The 23,431-nt window shown below is 46.1% G+C and overlaps 1 protein-coding gene across 1 annotated transcript; it reads left to right on the top strand.

The window, feature by feature from the left end:
* The first annotated feature begins 693 nt into the window (after positions 1 to 693).
* Positions 694 to 21,451, top strand: SLC39A13 (solute carrier family 39 member 13). The gene is made up of 10 exons (XM_074823948.1): positions 694 to 947; positions 7,839 to 8,138; positions 8,575 to 8,688; positions 10,372 to 10,493; positions 10,604 to 10,756; positions 16,094 to 16,183; positions 16,548 to 16,598; positions 16,814 to 16,946; positions 17,077 to 17,176; positions 18,687 to 21,451. Exons 2-10 carry the CDS (start codon positions 7,871 to 7,873, stop codon positions 18,760 to 18,762), a joined length of 1,107 nt encoding a protein of 368 aa, XP_074680049.1. The 5' UTR covers positions 694 to 947; positions 7,839 to 7,870; the 3' UTR covers positions 18,763 to 21,451.
* The last annotated feature ends 1,980 nt before the right edge of the window (positions 21,452 to 23,431 follow it).

The raw sequence follows: 23,431 nt of genomic DNA, 5'->3' as shown, positions 1-23,431 counted from the left end.
TTGGAAAGTGTCTGTATTGGAAACTATATAGCTCCAGACTAGCTCAGCTTGTATAAAGTAAATCTTTGTCCTCCTCTGACCTAGTTGCGTGAGCACATGCACTTTCTGCAAATCTCTGTAAGAACCTTCACCACTAACAGTCAGGACGGTAATGCTTATGGAGCCCTGGGGTTACGCAGGTGTCATCGTGAAGGTTGTAACAAACCTGTAAGGAGGGGGAAAACTGTTTAAAAGTCATCGTATCTTTTAAAAACATTTGGAGGCTAAGCCCTAGAGAGCTGCTATACTTTCTTGTGCTCTAACAACTTCCAGAAATTCTGCTCAGAACCAGGTTTCCACGGTGCTCCTCTTTACACATCTGTAGCCCGTAGAATTTATAATCCAATTAGGCAGATTTTAAAAAAAAAACCAAAACAAACAAACAAACCACCCCGTAAGCACATTCTAGAAGGACGGGTCTTCCACAGCGTGCCTGTTTCTGTCCCGCTGCCCAGAAAGCTCGTCCCGGGGCTGTGGGAAAAACCCCTCCCTCTCCGTGCGCGGTGGGAACGGAGCTCGGTCTCCGCCGGGGCAGGACGTACCCCCCCGGGGGCTCCCCCAGGCACCCGGGCCCCACCCCGGGAGGCGGCGGCGCTGGGGGGAAGGGCGGGGGGGCTCGGGCCGGCCCAGCGAGCTCCGCTTCCGTCCCGCCGGCCCGGGGCGGGGGAGGCGGCAGGAAGCGCGCCCGGTGCCCGCTCCCCCCAATTCCCCCCCTCGGCGGTGGCGGCGGCCGGAAGCGCGCGCGGCGGCGGGTCCCCGCCGGGGCGGCGACGCTGGTGCCGAGGAGGCCGGGACCGACGTGGCCGGGCGGGGGAGGCGGAGCCGAGGGGCCGCCGGGCGGGGCAGGCCCGCGCCGAGCCGCGGCTGGATGGCAGCGGCGGCCCGGGGCACGGCGGCGGCGGCGCACGGTAACGGCGGCTGGCGGCCCGGGGCGGGGGGGGGGGGTGTCGCCGGGCTGCCCCCCGCTCCGCTACCGCGGTGGCGAGGGGCGATGGCAGGGGCCGGCGGGACGGAGTCAGCGGCGGCGGAGCGGCGCGGCCCGGGGCAACTTTCGGGAAGACGTGGGGGGCAGCGCCTGGCCGGGCCGCTGCCGCCGGGCTCCCGGGACCGGCGCGTCCCCCCCGCCGTGCGGCCGCCGCTGCGGGCGTACCCGGGGCTGGGGGCTCGGCCCCGGCGGGACGCAGTGGGGAAAGTTTTAGAAGTCGCTCCTCCGGCAGCCGATGCGGCGGGAGGGGCTCGGCGGCGGTGGGGGGGGGGGCCCGCTCCCTGCCCGCCCCCCCCCGCCCCGGATATGTCCCGGCTGCGCGGGGTGGCCGGGGGCTGCGCGGCCACCACAGTGGCACATGGACCCCCTGAGGGGCAACTAACGTAATGGTCCAGTAAGGTGCGTGAACAGGGTTAATTACTCCCCCCCTTCCCCCCTCCCCGGGGAAATATGTCTTGCTTTGCGTGGGTCAGCATTCCGCTAACGGCAAACCCATCTGTCCCGGCAGCCGCCACCCGCGGTGCTGTTAGAAACAACTGCAAGAGCGGGGCCGCCGTCTTAATCGCCCGCAGATAAGGGCTGTGCCGGGGCCTGCCCGGCCTCTGCCCCGGGCTGCTGGGGGGAGAGAACCCCCCCTCGCCCTGGGGGGGTGAACGCCATTGCCTGACCCGCAAACTTTCCTCTTTCATCCCGAGTAGGATGGGGAAGGAGTCGCTGTCTCCCAAACGACGGGGGTGCTCAATCAGCGTTTTAACCGCCTCCCTTGCCAGCTCTTGGGTTTGCCCGGGGTCTGTAATCCCTTCGGATCTGCGATACCCCGTTGTTCTTAGTCCTGCGCATCTCCAGGTTTGGGCTGCGCACGCTGTGATGTGCGTGATTTGCAGGAATGCGGGGCTCTGCAAAGCGGGGTTTTGTGAGAGGGGTGGGGGAAAGGGGAAGGGTCCCACCGGAGCAGCGTGTTCCCTGAAGGTGGGCGCTGGCTGAGAGAGAAGGGAGCGCTTGGAGGGACTGGAGACCTTTGCTGCCTCTGCCGAGGTCAGGGCTTCCAGGAGGAATTCAAAGCTCTCCACAGGGCTACTGAAGGGAGGCAGCTCGTGGAGAGTTTTTTGGCTGAAAATTATGCTTCCTCCCTGGAAAATAACTTTTTTTCCATTCCATACAGTACTCTTTTGCAACTGTAAGACCAGGCAACGAGCTTCCAGGGAAAACACTTGTAAAAAAGCGTTTTCTTTTTCATTTTTTTCCCCCTAACAACATCTAAAATGTCAGTGTGTGGCAATGAGCGATTGGGCTGAGACTAAGATGAAGCTGTGTGGTCTGAAAAGACAGAGTGTCTAAGGGGAGGAGGCGGGTTGCTGCAGGAATCGCTGTTGTGTCAATATTTTATTTTTTCTTTTCCAGTAGGTTTTTGCCTTGGCACTTAAAGTTTTGTCCTTGTTTTTTCAGACAATGCCTGCTACAGAGGTGCTCAGTGAGTGCTGTGAGGGGAGGGAGGCCCTGTGACCCTCTTGGAAGGAGAGCAGGAGCTCTTCTAGAATGGTTTGGGTTGGAAGAGACCTTCAAGACCATCTAGTTCCACCCCCTGCCATGGCCAGGGACACCTTCCACTAGCCCAGGTTGCTCAAAGCCCCGTCCAACCTGGCCTTGAACCCTTCCAGGGAGGGGGCAGCCACAGCTTCTCTGGGCAACCTGTCCCAGTGAAGGAATTCTTTCCTATATCTAATCTAAATCCACCCTCTTCCAGTTTAAAACCGTTACCCCTCATCCTATCCCTACACTCCCTGATCAAGAGTCCCTCCCCAGCTTTCCTGTAGCCCCTTTAAGTACTGGAAGGCTGCTATAAGGTCTCCCTGGAGCCTTCTCCTGTCCTGGCTTGGTATGCAGCCTCCCCCTGCCCCTACTCAAGGAATGTAAATTCTTATTCTTTTGTTTCTTATTCGTTTGTTCTTCCTGATCTGGGAAGACCTCATGGTTATTCCAGTGATGTGGCAGAAGGAGCTGAGCAGACCTGGCTCCTGAATGCTGGGCTGGGAGCCCTGCGCAGGACACATGGTGCTCTGGAGACTGCTCCAGTGGAAATGGTGACAGGGTTGTGATCCGACATGGCTGGGAGCTGTGATCCCAACCCATGGTGTTGTCAAAACTGACAAGGGAGTGATGCACTGGCTATTTCTCTCCCATGCATGTTCTTAAATAGGTTGTATTACCCTTCCTGAGAAAAACACATCTCTATAAGCTTGTTATGCCTCTGTCTCATAGTGACCACAGACTTCTCTGAGAACCTGCAGGTGCTTTCTCTAGAAATTTCTCAAGACCTTCTTTAGCTGGGTTACTAAAAAAGATGCTGTTGTCTAAAATAAGGGATAGGTAAAGACTTCTCCCACCGTCTGCAACTTTAGTGACAGGGCATTATTTTCTCTCTTGAACTTTTTTTTTCCTAGGACTACATATTGACTGCTCCTTTTCTTCCTCTTAAATATTTTTCTTAGGAGCAGCCAGTTTGAATTTAGAGACTTTGCAAACACTAGGTAAACTTCATGTCTCATGAGGAGCATGTACTAGTGAGATAGAGAAGCAAAGGGGCTATAGAGACAAAAAGTGCATTTTTTTAGAGCAAGTGGTTATGATAGGAAGAAGCAAATGCTGGGAATGTGCTCAAAATATTTATCTGGGCACAAAGATCAGTTCAGGCGTGTCCTGGATGATGCACCAAGTTCCTCATAGATGTTTTATAAGCATTATTGCATGAGATATGGGGATGTTCTTGAGCCACAGGGTAATGGTCAGGCAGCACAGGTGTAAAGAAACGTACTGTTTTTCCCTTGTGTAAGTAACAAGAGAAGAAAGACTAGTGGGCCACAGAAAGTTGACTGACACAAATGTGAGTTAGGGGAATCGGTTTTCTGCCCCTTTATTGTCCATCACCATCTCTTTTTGGAGGAAGCTGGTCCCTTTTGCTGCTGGAAGAAGGACATGAAGCCAGGTATGCAGCCTGTTTTCAGAGCCCTGAAATGCCCGTTATCCTGTGTGCTGTTGCCTCTCTCCAGGATTTTGGTCACTTAGTCTCAAAGACCCTTTCAGGTGTCCCTCGGAACAGATGTGGGCTGCGAGTGTGGAGAACGAGATGGAAGAAATGGACCTGTTGGATCGGTTGCAGTGATTACTTTTCCAGACTGATTCTCAAAATCTGTGACGACAATGTTGCAGAAGAGGCCAGTTTGTGCCACTTCCCATCATTGCCGTGCTGCAGAGAACAGTCGTTTTGCTGTGTGTGTTTGTTGCCTCTTCATAGGCATATGGTGGTTGTATAAATCCTGATTTTTTTTTTTTTTTTTCTCTGTTCCTCACGAAGAAGCTGTTCTCAATCATTTTCTAGGTCTAATCCCATCATAAATGATGAGGACATCTGCCAGGCCTGCTCTGGGATTGGAAGGGGTGCCTGTCTTTTTTAAAGCAGGAAATTCTCTAACTGCAGGTTGTTATGCAGCAGCTAGTAAGCAGAGAGAAAGGCTGTGGCTGGTGTAATCTGCCTGCAGAGTCCCATCACCTCCCTGTGCAGATGCCTCTGTGGCTTATGGTTTCAGCCTGTGTGGGTCCTCAGGACAGAAGAAACTCTGTTCAGTTAGGGGACAGCTAACATTTTAAGAGCTTCCTATCTTTTTGTGGGTTTGTTGGTTTTTTCCGAAGGAGAAATTTGGGGGGTTCTGTGGCGTAGTTTTACTGTAGTTGTGTGTGTCTGTTTGCATAGCTGTGGGGGAACCTGAACCCCGGTGAGGGGAGCCAGAGGGCCTGGCAGCGTCCCAGGGGTGTGCGTGTGGTGCAGCTGGGCAGAGGGCAGCATCTCTGGCCTGTCAGGCTCTCCTCGCCGTTGTTACTAGTGCCCTGAGCATCAGCCCAGTGCCTCTTCACCTCAGGGTCTGAGGTGAGTTGGTGTGTGGAGGTTGTGAGAGATGAAATTGTCCCTTGCTGCCACCCCACCCCAGCCCTTCCCTGTTGTTTTGAAGTGGTTGTGCCAATAGTGATTTACAGCTGAAAACCTGCCCTTTTTTGTAGGGTCTTGCCAGTAGAACAAAGATCTCACCAGCTTACATCAAATCACAGGTGCAGGGCTGGAGGGTCTTCAAGAAGGAATCTAGTCTTTGCAATGACATAGCATCTGCATCAGGTGTTTATTCTTTTTCTCAAAAGAAAAAAACAAAACCACACAGTGCCAGAGATTCTGCATCATAGGGAACCTGTTTCAGTATATCACCACTCTGGCACTATGTAAACTTGTTTCTTCCTCTCCAGTCTGAATCTTGTTTACCACTTGAGCTGATGCTACAATGTGGAGGAAGAATTGAGAGCTTTCCCCCTTTCTTGTGACATTTAATATATGCAGACTGTTCTGTTCACTTCAGTGTTATCTTTTTAAGACTAAACACACCCAGGTCCTTCAGTCATTTTTTCCAAGTCATGCTTTCTACACTCTAATTTTTGTTTCTTTCCACTGTGATGTCTCTTGATTTTTACATCTGTTCTATAAAGAAGAGTATGTGAGGCTGGGTGTGGTCTGTTTCCTGAGGTCTTGTGTGTGGAGGGGAATGGAATTACTGCTTCTGTGTCACACCTACAATGTAGTTACTAACATGTCCTAGGATGTCATTTGTCTGCTTTGTAGCAACATAAGCCTGCTGGCTTGAAATTAATTTCTGAATCAATGTAATGCATGAATGCATTTTTATTTTGTGGCACATCAGAGTTACTGTTCTGTCATGTCTGATTATTTTTTTTTTTCCCACTTAGTATACAGTTTTATAGTGGCCTTTACTGAGATTGGTTTGATAGTATGCTATAGGTAGGTTTAGGGTTCCTGCAGCCAGATCAAAACACTGCAATAAGATGCCACAAAATCCAGAGCTGGTTTGAACTTGCTATGTTGAAGGATTTTCTTTTCCCTGTCAAAAAAAAAAAAAAAAAAAAGAGTGATGGGTTTTGTATGGGTCAGTAGAGTTTACACTTGATCGGACATTATCTTGCCACAGAAAGTTTTAGTGGTTCTTGCAGAGCTAACCAAGCCAGTGTCTTCCTAGGTTCCTCCTTGCATCCTTCCTGTTCCTATAGTGCCCACGGTCGCTGTGCTTGGAGCTCAGCACACTCCTTCATGGGAGCCTGTCCTTTAATTTTTTTTTTTTTTTTGATTGCTCACTGCAACTGGGTCTTCCTCCCGCAGTGACTGAATTCAGGGACTGAATTTTGAAAAGGGCCAAGCCTTTAAAGAAATAGTTTTTCCTGATAGTTTGTTCTGAGCCTGTTCACTCATGGGGTCAGGTGTGAGCATGGGGAGGGGATGCGTCATGAGGGGGGGTGGGGGACAAGGGGCAACCTCGCTCTTTTCAGCTGTAGTGAGCCCTTAGATCAGTTCCAACACCCTGAATTTTGTCTTGATAATTTCAGGCCCCTTTCTGTCTGGCTGTTACTTAATGCTTTGCTATCTTTATCACTTTCTTATCTTGTAGGTAACTACAAACTGATCATTTAACTTGATCAAGAATCTTTCAGAGGATTGAAGTTACTGGTAACTTCTTAAGTCTTCTCCCACCTTTTTTTTTCTTTTTATAAAGGTAGGTGAGGCATGATGCTTCTCCAGCCTTCTGTGGCCTTCCCATATTCCTGTAAATTCTCAGAGATGGTCACTAATGCTTCAGAGATTACTTTGACTGGTTTCTTACATGCTTTCAAGTGAATGCCGTTATTCCCTCTCAATCTACAGCTGTTTTGCGAATATTTGTTAAGTTGTTCTTTTATAACCCGCTATTTTCTTCCATTTCCAAATTAATTTTGCTTGTCACATTTCACTTTTTCTTTTGGAGACTGAAGGAGCATTTATACTTCAGCCTTTGCATCATTTGCTTTCCTTTCCTGTTTGCCAATGAGAGGGTAATTATCATTAATTTCCTCTTCTAACATGCCCGCTTCTCTTCAGTTTTCTTGTGACTGAAGAGTTCTTAGTAACAGCTGTGCTGATTTTGACTAAGAGACCATCTAACCCAGGATCCTTCTAGGAAAGACTAAAAATAAGACGAGTATGTATATTTTCCAGCTACTCTTCCAGCCTCCAGCTCCTTTCAGATAAGGGGATTTCCTGAGTCTAATGTGAGCTCTCTAACCATGAACGATCAATAGGTTTGTCTTTCTAGTACTTGTCCTGCCTTTTGTTGAATCCATGTAAAATTTTTCATAATTTTTGGAGAAGTACTACCACATGAGTTACCTGCTGATGAAGAGTCACATTTTTTTGTTTTGTTCTGAAGCTGACCCTCACTGGCTTCATGTGATTGCTCTTAGCACTTACGTCTGAAGAGACAGTGAATAATCTACCCTTTCACCATCGTTACGCCACTCATGATTTTACAGACCTCTGTTATGTTGCCTGTTTTGCATCCTAATTTGTTACATGGATGCAGTTCCATGGCAAAGAGAAGACTTATCTGGGTAGTATCTCTGGTCAATACCTTTCTCTGAAGCCTGAGGACACTGAAGGGCAAGGACAAGGATACTTGGAGTCCTTGTCCAGCCCACCTGAGGGAGATGCTGAAATCCAGACTCTTTCACAAGATGTCTCATGTGCAGTTTCGTACACCCGATGATAAACAGCCTCTCTGTCCTTTAGTGCTGTGTTGAAATCGGGAAGAATTTCAGATATTCCTTATGGGGATCCCTACCTGTGCTAAGGTGCTGAGGGAGGGGGTGGTGTGACCGAGGCCTTTCCTCCGGGACAGTGGGAGGGAGTCTTGGGCATGCTCTCAGAACTGCTCTCCCCTGCTCTTTTCAGAGATCGGCCAGCCCGGCTGAGACCACTTAGCGATGACCAAACAAAAGCTTCTGCTTGATGGGACGCTCTCCTTGTTTCTGTTCGTGGCCTGTGAAGCTCAGCAGCTCCCAAGGAGTCATGTTGCTGCTAGTTCTGGTCCTCTGTGCGAGAAGGAGGCAGAGTCCTGGGGAAACCTTTTCAGCAGTGAGCGGCTGGATGCCTGGATCTGTTCCCTCATCGGTTCATTCATGGTGGGGCTGAGTGGGGTCTTCCCCTTGCTGGTGATCCCATTTGAGACAGGAGCTGCTCTGCGGTCAGAAGGTAAGCCTGATACCTGCATTAGCCTTTCTGAAGCCAAAAGTCCTGGGTTGTGACTGAATGGCACGGTGGTGAACGGGACCTTGTCACAGAAGTATTGTCCTCTGAAATAGACAGTCCATTTCTGGTACTTTAGGCCATACCTGCCAGTTTGATAGGGAGTCCTCGGACAAAAGCCCTGGGTGGAGCTTGTACAAAGGGTATTGTTTGTTCTCCACCCTGCGTGCTCCAGGACCCTCCCACACGCTGCTGTCCCAGCCACGTGGTGCAAGGGCTTTTTCTTGCACTCCAGCTATTTGTTTTGTGCTCTCACCTTTGAAAACTTGCTTTGCAGATGCTTCCAATTTAGGTCTCTTTGTGCGAAATCTCAGCTGGAGATGTTCTGGCTCCCAGCTGAGTTGTGATCAGTTTTTGTTTTGGGTGTTTTTTTTCTTTTTAGCTGGATCACACCGTTTGAAGCAGTTGTTGAGTTTTGCAATTGGTGGACTACTGGGGAATGTGTTTCTGCACCTGCTTCCTGAAGCCTGGGCCTACACATGCAGTGCAACGACGGGTATGAAAGCCTTATGTACCAAGAAGCAGTCCATGCTATGCCTACTGCTACATTTTTTGAGTCTGTTCCATCTTGAAAATACAAGATCAGCCAGGCTGGGTCAGCCCAAAAACTGGTCTAGGCTGGTATTCTCTTTCAAACAATGTGTAAAAGCAGATGCCTAGGGGAGGATATAAGAACAATAAAAACATATGTAATACTTCATCTTTGTACTCTGCAGTCCAAAGATTTTGAGATTGGAGGCTTCCTGAGTTGGCCATGGTTTCTTTATGTTCAGTAACTTCCAATGGATTTCTTATCTATCGACTTTTCCTATGTTACCCCGTACTCCTGTAAATCTCTGTTGATTTTTCTTTGTCCTTTCTGTAAGAAAAGGGAATGCTGCTTTAATCTGGTGGGAAATTGTGAATGTGTGTGTGGTCTGGTACATGAACATGTGCACCATCTCAGGTGGGGATTCTGCCCCATCAGATGCAGCTTGTCTAAAAATCTGTCCCTATAACAGTGTTAGTCCTAGAGCCTCTTTCTTGGGACTAACTGGAGTCCCTCTGCTGGGTACTTCGATCTATGGGAGCCCAAATGTGTTGCCCTCTCAATCTTTGCTCAAGGAGAAGTCATGGAAAATTGTCCACAGAGCCATGACTAAGATGGAGGAGTGGGGTCAGGGGGAGAAAAAGGAAATGAACGTGACAGAAACCTGTGTGCGCCTGCAAACTAAACACTGTTTGGGTTGGGATAGATATCAGTGTATCTCCTTCACCCCTCAGATAGCCAGGGTTGTTGAAAGCTGTAGTGATTGCATCTCTCTGCTTCAGCAAACTGATAGCATAGAAGGCAAGTGCTGCTGCATCCCACCTGTTGAGAGACCAAGAAATCATTTCTTTGCTGAAAACATGAGAGAGGGAAAAGGATGCCCTGGGTTTCTTGGACTTCCTTGCACATATGGCCTTGGATTTCAAATCTGCTGGGCCTTTGGTCCTCTTCCTCATGGCTCTAGCACTGCCAGCAGAACCTGCTGTCCTTTTTTTTCCCCGTTTCTACAGTGGTTCCCAAATGACTCTGTCTTCCTGCTGTAGCTTGTTTGCTTCTGCCAGACTGTACTGAAGCATAAAGGTTTCCTTGACCCATGTAAGCCCCATTACAGAGTCGTTCTGTTCTTCCACTGCAATGCAATCTCCATTTCTGCAGCCAGGGTGAATGGATGATTATCTCACAAGCTTGGCTGTAATTGAAAAGAAAGTTTATAGCTTTGGGCTTAATAACTTGCCTAGGTGTGGCAGAAAGGGGAAGGTGAGTTTGTAGCTCCACTAATGCCAGATTTCATGTCAGGGCTTGCCGCTCAGTAGATACAGCTGCAGGATTTTTGTGATGTAATCTTCACTTGCCTCTGGAAGAAGGAAATTCCTAGTGTTGTCAGGAAATACTCTGGATTGCACTATTGAAGCAAAAGGGGTAGGGGCTCTCACTCTTAGTGTCCTGAGATGAGGATATGTTAGATCAAGAATGAGCAAGTTAAGCTAATTTGCTTTGAGATATGTTTGCTCCTTATTCCTTGCAGGAGGTGTTTCTATTGTCTTGTTTTTTGTCTTGGAACTGCTGGTTAAACTCTCTGGTGCGGCGTGGGTTTACATGTGGGAAACACTGTGTACTTGATAATGACATGGTTTCTCTCTTGTCCCTCAGGAGAAGGGCAGAGCTTTCAGCAGCAGAAGCTTCTGGGTCTCTGGGTGATTGTTGGTTTCCTGACCTTCCTGGTGCTAGAGAAGATCTTCCTAGAGAAAGAAGAGAAGGAATGTCCTGGTGTGGTAAGTTAGCAGCCAGAGGGGAGGGAGTGCTGTTAGGTTTGGAGCACTGTACTAAGCGCCTCATCTGCCCTGACAAAAAGGCAGTGACAAGTTGTTTTCCCTTAATTTAGGGCTGTGATTCCAAAGCATCAGCTGGAAAGGTTCCCAATGGCAGTGGCTACCCCCTACCGAAGGTGACAGGCCAGCCCCAAAGAGCAGGAACAGATTCAGCTCAGTGTAATGGCTCCTCTCTCCAGTCTTGTCCAACAGACAACAGAATCAAGGTAAGAGACCCACAAATTGACCTTTACATCTTCTGTTTTCGGGGTACGTATTTTAAAATTCATTCAGGAGAATGAGTTGTCTGTGAAAAGAACTGTGTCTGAGTGGGGAAATCAGTGTTTGAGTGAGTTGTGCTTAATTTTGCTCTTGTCAAAGTGTCTGTCCAGGTCACAACAGGGAGGAAATAGCGGACTTGGGAGAAAATCTGCACTGCAGTTTATGCGCAAGAGGCAGTCACTATTGTGAAGGCATAAGTCTGATGATGTTAGTTTTGGCTGAATCCTGAGACCGAAGTGCAGTACTTTCACGTTTTGGTACTCTATATCTTATAGTCATTATATCTTTGCTTAAATCTTTGTGCCATGATTTCTCTGTTCTCTAGTACCTGATTTGTATCACTTGTGAACTGCACGTTTCCTTTTAAGGCACCTTTTGGCAGCATTTTGACAGTTGAAGCTATCCACTGTAAAACTTAGCAGTTCAGTTTCTCAGATAAACTATTTATCTGCTGCCAAAAAGGGCTGCTTGTCCACCTCTGCCTCCAAACCTGTATTTCCCATTACTTCCTTTGCACTGGACCTCATCTGACCCCACAGTGAGCCTATTCATGGAGCTAAACAGGCGAAGAATTGACTTTTTTCTTTTTTTTTTTTTTTTTTTTTCTCCATCCGCCCCAGGTTTATTTCTCTCTTAACTTCTTGAAGCAGCTTGGCATGTTGACAGACAGCCTATAGTGCTAGGATAAGGGAGATCATCAAGCTCATAGGATTGGAGGTGGAGCAGGGAAGAGGAGGAGTACTGTACCATTGGGCAGTGGCTAACCTTTAGATCGGCTTTGCTTTCAGTTTTATGTTACTATCTTTGCACTGCAGAAACCCTTGTCTGGGTGAACATCACAAGAAAGAGAGTAAATGACCACTTTGGTGAAGGAGGACCTATAATTTGAGTTTGAAAGCCCATAAAAATCTTCAGGATGGTAGGAGAGTAACTATGAACAGAAAGCGTGGTTGCATGAACTAGCCCAAACCTGGATATGTGGTCAGACAGAGGCCCTTCAGTCTTTCTATTTTAAAATTGTTTTGCTATAACTTTATAGCTCTTACTACGCAACGTGACAGATATGGTGAGGTCACTGGGTATTTTTGGTATGTCGTATTCGTGTAATCTGTACAGAACCCTGCACAGACTGCAAGGTGCCGCGTTGGTGTTTCTAGATGTGATAGTGGTGAAGGAGCCAGTATTACTGGGATATGAAACATTGTGCCATGGTTTTAGAAAGGTTTATATAAGGAACTGTGGACTTAGAGGATGGTTAGTCTACCACTGATCTCAAGTAGAAATGAAACACTGGTGGGGGACACAATTGCTCAGGGCCTGGTCCTAATGTAAAAAAAAAAAAAGGTAATTAATGGTGCTAATTGATATGATCTTATGGAAGATAAATACCTGTCAACCAGACATCTTTCCCTGCCTTTTATTCGGTCATCAGATTGTTTGATAAAGCTAATGACACTGACAAAAGTATATAAACCAGAACTTTAGCATTCTAATGAAACCAGTACTGCATGAAATCAACTTTGCTCATGTTAGCTGTATTAAATATCAGTTATTCTGTATTATCAACAGGGACTGGATTAATGCAGCCCCCCCCCAATCTGTTCACTGGTTATGATTTTTTTCCTAAGTGATTATAAAACCAGTATATCTTCACATTTGCAGATACTGTAATATTACTTAAATGACACATTGTGACTGGATGAGATCAGTGATATCAGCTAAACTGAGTAACTTCATCAGAGCTGAATTTTTAACATGTTTTGATACATGCAAATATTAAGGAATAGATTAAGAAAGAATGCAGGTCATATTTACAAGATAGGGGTGGTTTCTAGGAAGTCAGTGCCTTGGAAAAAGGTGTGAGAATCACAGTAGGAAGTTGTTTGAATGCATTCTTCCATTATGATGCTACAGCCAGGAGGATGGGTGAGTAGGAAATAGTATGTATGAGAAGAGGCAAGTGTTCCTCTTTCTGTACAGCAGTAATGAAATAGGTCTCTGACTTTTTCCAGTAGCATTATTCACAATATCCAAAATACTATGATAATTTGTAAAGTGGTCAGGAGAGAGCTGAAATAATTAAGTCTGCAGTACGTGATAACAAGTGGTTTTCTTTAGTCTTTAGCTCTGTAGACGACAGATCAGGGGTGACTTAAAATACACAAATACCCATGTAAGAGGCGTGACTAAATTTTAATAATTAAACCTATACCAAACAGTAGCAGACTAGAAATCAAAGACAACTCTGTAACTGAGGGAACTTGCCAGTGGACCAACTTACCTTAGAGACACGGTAGATTCTTTGTCACTTGTGGGCTTTAAACTGTGATTTAAGCTGCTTTCTGCAAAGTACATTATAGCTTAAGAAACTGGGCTTCGTGCAGAAATTGAATGAGACTCTTTCAGCTGTGTTATGTAAACTGTCTAGACAACCATGGAGAGCCCTTCTAGCTTTAAAATCCTAACACCTCTGTTCAGTCTTATAGCTGTTGTCAATATAGCATGAAATAGAAACTAATGAGTTAATGTGTGTAGTTTTAACTTTCTACCTTCTGAGCATATAATCTGAATATGTTAATAGTCTTTCTGGTAGGGGGGAAATTACCAAAACTACCAAGATATTCCTGCGTTGTTAGCCTGTTTCCTTAGGCAACAACATAAGCAGTCATTCCATCTGTCTGTCCATCTGTTCTGCCCTTCATTTTCAATAACTTTTGAACCCGTAATTAATTTTACTTGAGTTCAGAAGAGGATAGAAGTCTTGAGGGTAATCAAATTTCTGCAAGTTCCATAAAAACCAGCATGGTGATAGAGCAGGAATGCAAACTAATGCCCTACTGAAAAACTGGCAGAATGTAGATGCTGCATGCTGCTTGACAGGTCCGTGGGGCTGGCAGAGCAGCAGGTCAGCCCCACTGCCCCTGCCTGGTGGGGAAGTGGCTGTCATGGAATGCAGGGTGGCAAAGGGGTGTGCAGGGAAACGGTGTTGCTGGAAGCAAAGTAGGTGCTTGCAAAGAAAAGAGAGAAAGCCCTAAGAAGCCAGACTTCTTTGGTTCTACTATTCACCCAGGAACACCCCCCCCCCCCAACTTTTCCCAGAAAACAAAAAGGGAAAGATACTATTTAAACAAACAAAGTCACCCTTCAGGGCTTAATGATTAGTAAGCTGTAATCAGTTGTTCTTTGTCCATATATATTAGCACTTCTGCTCTTTAGCTGCTGCTGTAATAATTTGTCCTGGCTTGAAAACTGCAGGTGGGAGGCTTCCTTTGTGCCCAAACATAGATCAGTTCTGTCCCGCATTGCAGCCTTTATTCCTTCAACAAGTAAAAACATTGTGGAGTACTTTTGCCTTGCTTATTCTTTCTTTTTCCCTGTGGCACATGGGGTCCTTGCTGATTTGTAGAAGTATGTTTTATTGCATAGTGACATTAATTCTGAAGCATGAACATAAACACTTCATCTGGCTGTGCTCTTTATGAGCAACGAGAACATCCTATTAGGATTCACAGAATGTAAATGTCAGAGGCTCATAACTGTCAGATCAACCCAATTTATTTCTGAGCACTCCAAGGCTTTGCTTCTTTCAGTGACAGCTTTTGCCCAAGCCACTGACAAGAAAAAGTCATAATGTTTTAATCATGAAGTCTATTTTTTCCCCTGTACAGTGGTATGGGAAAGCATTTTTGTGTAGAACTTATGTGAATAATTATTACTAGCCTTTGGGGAAGATGCAATCACATAAAATCCCAACATGAAAAGGAGAAATTTTAGACAGTCATATTCGACTGAAAATGAGGAATGAGAAGTAAAACTGCTGTGTTCATGGGTCTGCCTGCACGCATCCCCTTGCGTTCCCCTTCTTAAAAAAACATGCAGGAAACTCTTCTGCATCCATTGTGGAGATGTTACTTAGATTATTTCTTAAATGTGATCTGTAGTTAGACTTTGCTTAATTCTTTCTTTTCATATTTAATCATCAGTGCACTCTTGAAAGTATAGAGCCTATAAAGGTGTCCTGAGATTGTGCAGTAGAAGTGCCCTGCAGAAAGGTGGTGCTTTGGAGAGAGAGGCTTGGCAGAAAGCCTCACCTAAGCTGTGGAGTACAGATGGCAGAAAGAAAAGATGCCCCAAGCAGAGGTTGATAGAAACAGGGTAGAGCAGACCAAAGCGGGGTCATGAAACCCATCAGCGCTTGTGTTTTTCCAGCTGAACTTCGGCATCTGATGCTATGGTGAAGTAAGAGGTTAATGCCTCACAGTTTCTAGACAGTCTCTCCACTCACTGGATGCTGCCCTATATGTGGGGTTAATGTATGCCAGCTTAGTTCTTGCAGTCCAGAGACAGCCTGATGTATTGGCTTACACCTGGTTTGATAATAATTTAAACTGCAGTGCTGTATACTGAACTGCAGTATCTCAGGACCCACACGCAGTGGTTTTTGTTAAATCTGATGGAAAAAACCACAAAAACCTGTGAGCAAAAGAGCTGGGGGTGGTACCCTCATAAATCACTTCAGGTCAAATACTCAAAATTTGTCTGGAGATGACCACAGTTAGCATGATAGGGAAGTCTAACATGGAGATGGACTTGTGAGGAAGGAAGCTGTTTTATGCTTGTAATTTTAAGAAATGTGTCTATATGCAAATGGATATACAAGCTATCCAGCCTTCTAGTAGGTGGTTTTTTGGTGACTGTCATCACTATCTTCTCTTTTTATTCTTTGTTAAGGGAAAGCAAACCCACAAGCACAAGCTTTTTTAGTACAATGTTTGAGATTTGTTTAGTTATAAAAAGCAATTTCAACAGCATTTGTTCTGTTGCATTGTTCTTGCCAGCGTTTGAAGAGGAGATATTTAACAGTTGAATATTAAAGTACCTGACTAGAAAACAAGGTCAAGTCATATTTGAAGCCAATCACCTGTGTGAATTAGTCAGTGTTACCTAAAATTGGTTCAATTTAGAATAAGATCTATTCTTGCATTTTGGCTTTCTTCTTTTTCCTTTCTCTTTTTCTGTTTCTAGAGATCTTCATCATTTGCATAAGATGATTATCCTAATCCTGGACAATACTTTCTTACCCTAAAACTTAGTTTACTCTAAAACTGAACATAACATTTAACTTGTACTTGAGCACTGACACAGCGTAAGATCTTCACCAGAAGTCCTACGTCCTGACCTTTCCCATCTAATTGTGACTCTGTATAACCTGTATCTAAGCCACGTGCTTTCTTTTATCTTATGTCTCTTCCCTTATCAGGGGCTCTTTCTTCTCTTTGCAGATTAGTGGATACCTCAATCTGCTGGCCAACACCATTGATAACTTTACACACGGCCTGGCAGTAGCAGCCAGCTTCCTGGTTAGCAGAAAGGTAAGGTTTCTGTTGCCAGCTGTGTATTGGAGAGGCCTGTTCTCAAGTGTGATGCAACATGCAAAAAAACCAAAGATGTGAGGAGTCCCTCCTATTTTCTGGAAGTTTCTGAGAAAATGGAGACTACAGTAAAAAGCAACCCTATCCTGACCCTCTGATGCAGAGCTCCTTCAAACTTGGGACACGTTAGTCATTTGTACTGGCCTTACAGGAAGGGTTAGCTCATCTACCCTTTCGTTGAATAGTTCTAAGCTCTGAGTAACAAGTCTTAACTTGGAGAAAGGGGCCCTGACATGCTGTTGAAAGTCTCATCTCTCAGTCTTGGGGGGACTGTTTCCTAATCACCTTTTCTCCTCTGCTGCAGGTTGGGTTCCTAACCACGATGGCCATTCTTCTGCATGAAATCCCACATGAGGTGAGAGGGCTTTGTATTGTGCCATCATGAGGGATTGCAAGGGTGCTTCATCTACTGAGAGGAGGGCTGGGTCTGGTTAATGTTTTCTTGTCCCTTTGAAAGCTGCTTTCTCTGAGAGACTGGCAGCATGGAAAAATAGAAATGGTCTTGTTACGGATGGCCTTTGTGACTGAGAATGTTCATATTCACTAACTGTCAGCTCTTGGTTTTCTTAGGTTGGAGACTTTGCAATCCTACTTCGGGCTGGCTTTGACCGCTGGAGTGCAGCCAAGATGCAGCTTTCCACAGCTCTGGGGGGGATTCTAGGGGCCTGCTTTGCAATATGTGCTCAGTCACCAAAAGGAGCAGGTGAGGCTCCCTGGGACCTCTGTAGCAATAGGAGGGTGGGCCTATTGTCCCCATGTGTGTATCTTGTTTCCCTTTGTTCTCTCTCTTAGCTTTGTTTACATAATAACAAAAGTCTTGTGTATTTGTGCAGGGGAAACGGTAGCCTGGATCCTTCCTTTCACTTCTGGAGGATTTCTGTATATTGCCTTGGTAAATGTTGTGCCTGATCTCCTGGAGGAAAAGAATCCCTGGTAAGTGCTCCTGCCTGTTATGTCGGACAATTCTTGCTGCCAGGGAGCAGGGAGTTAACCCTTCCCCATGCCTGTTCTGGGAGCGCATGAATGCCAGCTTTCCAAATTCCATGGGCAAGGCTGGAATCTAGATAAACTGCTCTGCTGGCTATTGTGGGACTTATTATGGGACTACAAAGTATTATGGGACTACAAAGACCCTATAAAGCATGCCAACCTTCAGCTGTGTCAGTCCCAAAGATTGTGCTAGCACAGTATGTAGCATGACCAGCTAGAGCAGGTTGCTCAGAAACATACCCAGTAAGGTGATCCGTCCCCCAGTCTGTTGTGTCAGCTTCTGGCATATACTGATTTAGGGACTGTCTGAACCAGGGCCTCATAGAGGTGTGTGTGTCAGGTAACCACACATGAACTCATCCTTCACATGCTTCTCTCATCCGTTCTTGACACTATCCATTACTTTGGGCTTCTGCGATTTCCTTTTGGCAGCAAGTTTAATAGTTTGACTGCACTGTGTGAAATGATGCTTATTATTATTTGCTTTTTAGCCTTTTGCTTATTAATTTTGATTAGATGTTGCTGTGTGAGTAGAAAATAAGTTTTCTTCTCTTTATCGTTCAGCATTTCACAGTCTGTTATTGTATCCCACCTCAGTCACCTCTCTTCTACACTGGTGTGTATATATATATAGTGGTATATTTGGCCTCCCCTCATCTGTATTGTTCTAGTTTCTTGCAGTCTGATTAAGGCTGCAGCAGGTCCAAATCCAGCTGTACTACAGTAAAGGCCCTCTCAGATCTGCTGGGAGAGCTGCCCCTGAATATTGCCTTCTGTTTCAGTTGTAATCAGACAGGTAACTTCCATAATTTGAATAAGAGGCCTTGGCTCACCTCATTCATTTTGACTGAAACACTTAAGGAAGTACTCAGAAAACAGCTCCACAGTTTTATATCTGAGGAAGCAGGAACTTCTGGTGGAGAAATGTTAATGACCACTTGGGAGCTTGCTTTGGGTTGGTAACTTCTCGCTGGCAGAGCTGTTGGCAGAGTATGCAGAGGTGGTAGGTACATAGTCACTTCAGTCCAGCATAAACCTGAGATGGTGCTAAAAGAACAATAACATTTACCAGCTTTTTTTTTTTAAATTTTCATAACCGTAGTTGTTAGCTAGATGAGGTCCCTAAAGTACCCGCAAACATGCTGCAGAAGTGCTGGTTCTCTTGTGAGAGAAAGGACAGGAATATATACCTGGGTAGCTGCATGACTGAATTGGCTTAAATTGTTTTTGAAACCTGAAGTTGGGCCTTGCAGCTGAGTGGAACATGTCAGTTTATAGACAGCTTCTTTGCTTGGGGTGCTGGGAAAGAGTCTTCTCAGCTGTGTTAGTGACTTCACGTTATGTTCTTGTGGTAAATTTGAAAGGGCAAAGAACAAACCATTCATGAGCCTCTATGCTGCTGCCTGTTGGGACTGGTTTAAGGCTCCTCCTAATTTTGCTGTTTCTTTCCCAGGAACTCCCTGCAGCAAATTCTGCTCCTGTGTACAGGCATTACAGTCATGGTGCTACTCTCGCTCACAACTGAGTGACCTCTGCGCAGACCTCATGATGCCTCCCAGAGCCACCACAGTGACTCTGAGCTGTTACAAAGCAATAAGGAACACTAATTTTATTTCCTATGTGTGTGTGTGCAGATCTGGCTGCTAGTATGAGAAGCAGGTGAGAAAGAGGTCTGGGTGTGCAGGACTTCATTCCCTGGCTCTCCTATCCCTGTTCTGCTAAAATCCACACATCAGGGCTTCCGTTTTTTTGTTTATTTTATGGAGCAAAAGATACAGCGAGCAGAAGTGAACTGAACAACTGCTCCACAGTGAATGGACAATGTTTCATTTGGTTCATTCTGATGGAACTGCACCTCCCAAGCTCTTGTGTGAAAACAACAGAGGCGATTCCTGTAGCTGATGAAGAGGAAGTACTTTTCCCGCCACTCTAAGGGCTGGAGTCAGAACAGGGATGGCAAAGCAACAATAAACAGCTTTAGCCAGAACTCCCTACCCATGAGAAGTTAATGGTGCTATGAGATAGAGGGGAAAGGACCCTTTCCAACTTGATCTCCAGCTTTTCATTGACATCACTTGTTCCTAAAGGTAGCACTAGCCTCAGCAGTCCACCTTTTTGGTCTATTTTGTATTTGTTTATGTTGAAATCGAGCCAAAAGCTTGAGGCACTTTAGGATAGGTCACTACAATTAAATGGCTCAGCTTGGAGATTACTTGCCTCAGCTCTAACCACTCCAATAGCCAGCACAGCCTGTTTATCTGAAAAATGGTCAGTAAACCTTTCTTCTATTGACACACTGTCAGCTCACCTTCATCTGGAAGGAAAGCCATGAAGCTGTTATGACTGAGCTCCCTCTCCTCATAACCATTAGCTGAACGTGGCTCTGAGCCTGCCTCGAGACCCAACTCACCCACCATCTGTCCTACACCACGTTTCAGAGCTCTCTTGAGGTGTAGTGTGCTAGCCCTGCCTGTCATGCTACAGCAGCTCTAGACTGTCACGGCAGAGATCTGGGCAGTTTGGGCAAGAGTCGAACACTACAGCCTGGTCAGCAGCCGATAACCCCTGGTTAGCTTTTCCTCTGTTCAGTGTAGACTATTTAAGAGCATGCTATAACCAAAAATATAGATGGTAGCTGATTTCTGGGCTTCTTACCTCACAGTGGAGTTAGTCCAGGATGAATGGATAAGAACTAATACTGACAGCCCTTAAAGGAAGGGGCACAGCAGCAAACAATACTGGAGGGAGGGTGAAGTGGGAAGGGAGAAACTGCTGGTGAAAAGGTTTTAAAAAATGGGTCTGGAAAAGCTGTGTGCTAAGGAAGGAGAGAAAGGGATATGAAAGGGTGACAATAAGTATATTTTAAGAGGAGTTTTCTGTTGTATGACACTTGGGATAAAATTTTTGGTAATTTGAGACCAATAAAAATAAATGACATTTCTAGTGCTTTGCTGCATCCCAGCTCATGGTGCTGACCAGGCCATCATTCCACAGGGGCGCTTTGTCGTCACAGAGATGTGCGCAATTCCTAGATGATCCTCTTTTTTTTTTAAATCTGTTTAAAAACAGGTCTAACTGAACTAGCGGAGTCACTGGACGCAAAACAGGTGCCACAATGTGAATTGCACCAACTCAGCTCTGTCTTTAAACAGCTTTTGTAAATCAGTACAGCTCTGCAGTCTGCACAGGGCCTTATCGAGGGGGCTTGTCCCTTGAGAGGGCGATTTGGGTCAGAGCAACGAGGCAGGTATGCTCCCCACAGCAGAGGCATTTACTTCCCTAAGAGATTTCTGAACTGTTGACACAGTTCTTTTTTTATGACATCTCCTGTCCTACTTTTCAGAGAACGTTGGAGAGCTCATGCTTGTGGTTCTCTCTGCCCAGGAACTGCTGTCTAAAATTCTTTCAGCTTTCCTTACCCCAGGCTTACATCAGTAACTAGCTTCACTGCAACAACGAGGGAGGTTTAGTGCAATTTTTTTATTCCTCTTTATGAAGTTGCCTTCCTCTGCCAACTACTCCCTCCATCATGCCATTGTCACGAAGTCTGAAGGTAGCATCTGCTTCCTGCTTTCCTGGAAGGAGGATTAATCTGATTAGCCTGCAGGGACTGGGGGAGTGTGCTAACCCTCTAGTTTCCCCCCCACCCCGGGACTGCAGCTAAACGGACCCTGTAGTAGGGCTCTGGAGGAAGCAGGTTTGCACAGAAGGATGTGCCTGCTGTTTCCCAAGACGTCTTTCACAAAATGAGGCTGGCATTTAAGTTGAAGCATTGCCAGGTGAGTGCCCATGAGTTGGCGTTGTTGCATCAGCACTGAGCCTTGCCAAGACAAAACCACAGTCAGGATTTTGTGCTCAGCGTTCAGGAACGCGAAGTGGATGACACTGAAGAAAGAATTTCTGAGTTTTTCTTGGCTGCTACCACAGGCCTGGACAGTCTGTGGTTCTTGGGAAGATAACCTGGTAGGAGGTAGCACAGGGCTTGTGGGAGAGAGGGGCTTCTTAGTTTTCCACTACGTCAGCCCTGGGGCTGAGGATGGAGAGCCTTGGGAGGAGATGGAGCATCACTCCACCACATTTGTCACTTTTGGAAATGCAGAGAGAATCGTATTTTCTAGCTCTATTTTTTCAGCTGCTCTTATGCATTTTCCCCCTTCATCTGTATTGGTCTGCTCTGCATGGAGACAATAGAGATGAAATAAATAATTTTCCATGTGGGTTTGTGTTTTTTTTGTTGAAGCAACTACTTTTCTTTGAATTACAAATTTAAATCAAATTTCATTTGAATTACACAGCAGTATCTCTGGGTTAGTCTAGAGAAAGCTGGGCTCTGTCTTGCCCTCCTTTCTACTCTTCAGAGTTTCACAATTGAAAGAAAAGGTTGTGTAATCCACTTTCCTGTTGCTATTGCTGTGGCACTGTGGACCAGGAGCGGTGCGGTCTCATCATAATTCTTGGCTGCTAGTCTGGCTTCCCTGAAGAGCATCACTGAGTGCATTGCTCCTCTTTGAGGGGAGAGCTTGCATGGTAACCGACTATCCAGAGACTTCTGCAAGCATACTTCGTTGTGATCCGTTATTTGTTTAATCCAAAAAACTCAAGGCCTATCTGGTGTCAGTTAACACTAAGCTGGCTACTTGTCATGTGGGACAAAGGTGCGCTCATCAAACGTGTGTAGGAATTGCCCAGAAAGGTCTCAGTGGATTTTCTCTACCCTTCAAAAATGCAGGTTCAGAGCATGTCTTACCCCACTCTTAATTTGAAAGATTTTCAGCCTATAAATACTGAATGGTAGTACGTGGTTCTCCGTTCTCACCATAAAGTGTTCTTTAAGAAGAAGGAAAACCATAACCCAAGAGCTGGAAGAAGATGAAGGTGGGTAGGTGATTTGCAAAGGCATGGTTTCACAGTCTGGGGACTTTGACAGCACACGTTTTGGAGTCTCTGTCCCTGGCTTTGCTGTGCTGCACTCTGGCTGTGCTGGCGCCCCTGCCTGTGGGGCTGTGCTGTGAGCCTCCCTTCCCCCTTCCTTTTTTCTTCTCAGAAATAAACAAAAATAACATGGATTAATCAGCTGCCTGGTTCACAGGCTTCACAAAGAGCTCTGACAGTTGCAGTAGTGCAGAGGAGAGAACAATTTGAAGGAGTGTTGTATGTGGGAACTTTCTAAGGTGATGGTCTTGCCAAAGCCCCTGTCTTCCAAAACTATAGCCTGAGGAACTGACGTAGAGAGTAGGGTGGCATAATAGGATTGCAGATTTAAGAAATGTGAATATTCGGATCCTTCCAGGAAAGAGCTGTTATAATTGAAGGATTTTTCCATGTTATCTGGAGCAGTGATTATATTTGAAAATTATTTTTCATTCTTGATGTGGAAGGCTTAATTTAGTTGGCATATGTAAAAAAAAAAAAAAAAATTCTTTTGACAGCAGCCCTTTCAGTTTGTCTGCCTTGAAGGCACTAATGTGCAGCTGCATGGATGGTAATCCTGTCTGTCCAGTGCAAACTGCTGAAGAGGATCATGCTGAAATGTTAAAACAAGCTTTGTCTGTGGCTGCTGCGTGTTTCGACCAGGCACAGCACTCTGGGGAGAGAAGTAGTGCTCTGTTGTTGGCAGGGTCGCTGGGAGAAGTGCTGGGGAGGGCATTTAGGTTGTGCTTGGTGTGGCCAGGAGAGCAAGAAGCGACAAGGGGGTGGGGGAAAGGATCTGACTCGCCTACAGTTGAACAGTTGCTCCTGGGAAACAATTTAAAGTACTTTTAACCAAAGGAAGGATTTTAAAACTGGACATTGAGTTTGTAATTTAGGCTTACTGTATCACTAGATCATTTTATCTGGAGGCCACACTCGAAAAGGCAATGCCCTAACCACTGGCTTTGGGGGCTGATAGTGCTGCAGCTGGAGGAACAAACAGGATCAAAAGGGATTTTGTGCCCTTAGAAACGTTGTATTTAACTAATGGCTCGGATTTAGCCGTTGCATAAAACAGATTGCCGTTTTTCAGCTCTTCAGGTCGTATCTTCCATTAACTGATAATGAAGGCTTGAGGAGGAATGGTAATCAGAATGCCAACAAATGCCGCTGCTAACGGGCTTGCATTTCATCCACGTTCTAAAAACTGCAGGAGCCGCGGGCCCTCGGGGGCGGCAGGACTGGGCTCTGCCGTTCCACCCCCCTCCCCCGAGCGGGCCGGCCCCG

The sequence above is a fragment of the Strix aluco genome, chromosome 4 (assembly GCF_031877795.1).
Source record: "Strix aluco isolate bStrAlu1 chromosome 4, bStrAlu1.hap1, whole genome shotgun sequence".
Classification (NCBI taxonomy): domain Eukaryota; kingdom Metazoa; phylum Chordata; class Aves; order Strigiformes; family Strigidae; genus Strix; species Strix aluco.
Note: the sequence above shows the minus strand (reverse complement) of the source record. Positions and strands in the feature narration are given on the sequence as shown.

Coding starts and splice junctions, on each gene's coding strand:
- SLC39A13 (XM_074823948.1), top strand. CDS start 7,871: ATGACCAAACAAAAGCTTCTGCTTGATGGGACGCTCTCCTTGTTTCTG. Junction 10,494..10,603: donor AGAAGGAATGTCCTGGTGTG/GTAAGTTAGCAG, acceptor CCCTTAATTTAG/GGCTGTGATTCCAAAGCATC. Junction 16,947..17,076: donor TCAGTCACCAAAAGGAGCAG/GTGAGGCTCCCT, acceptor GTATTTGTGCAG/GGGAAACGGTAGCCTGGATC.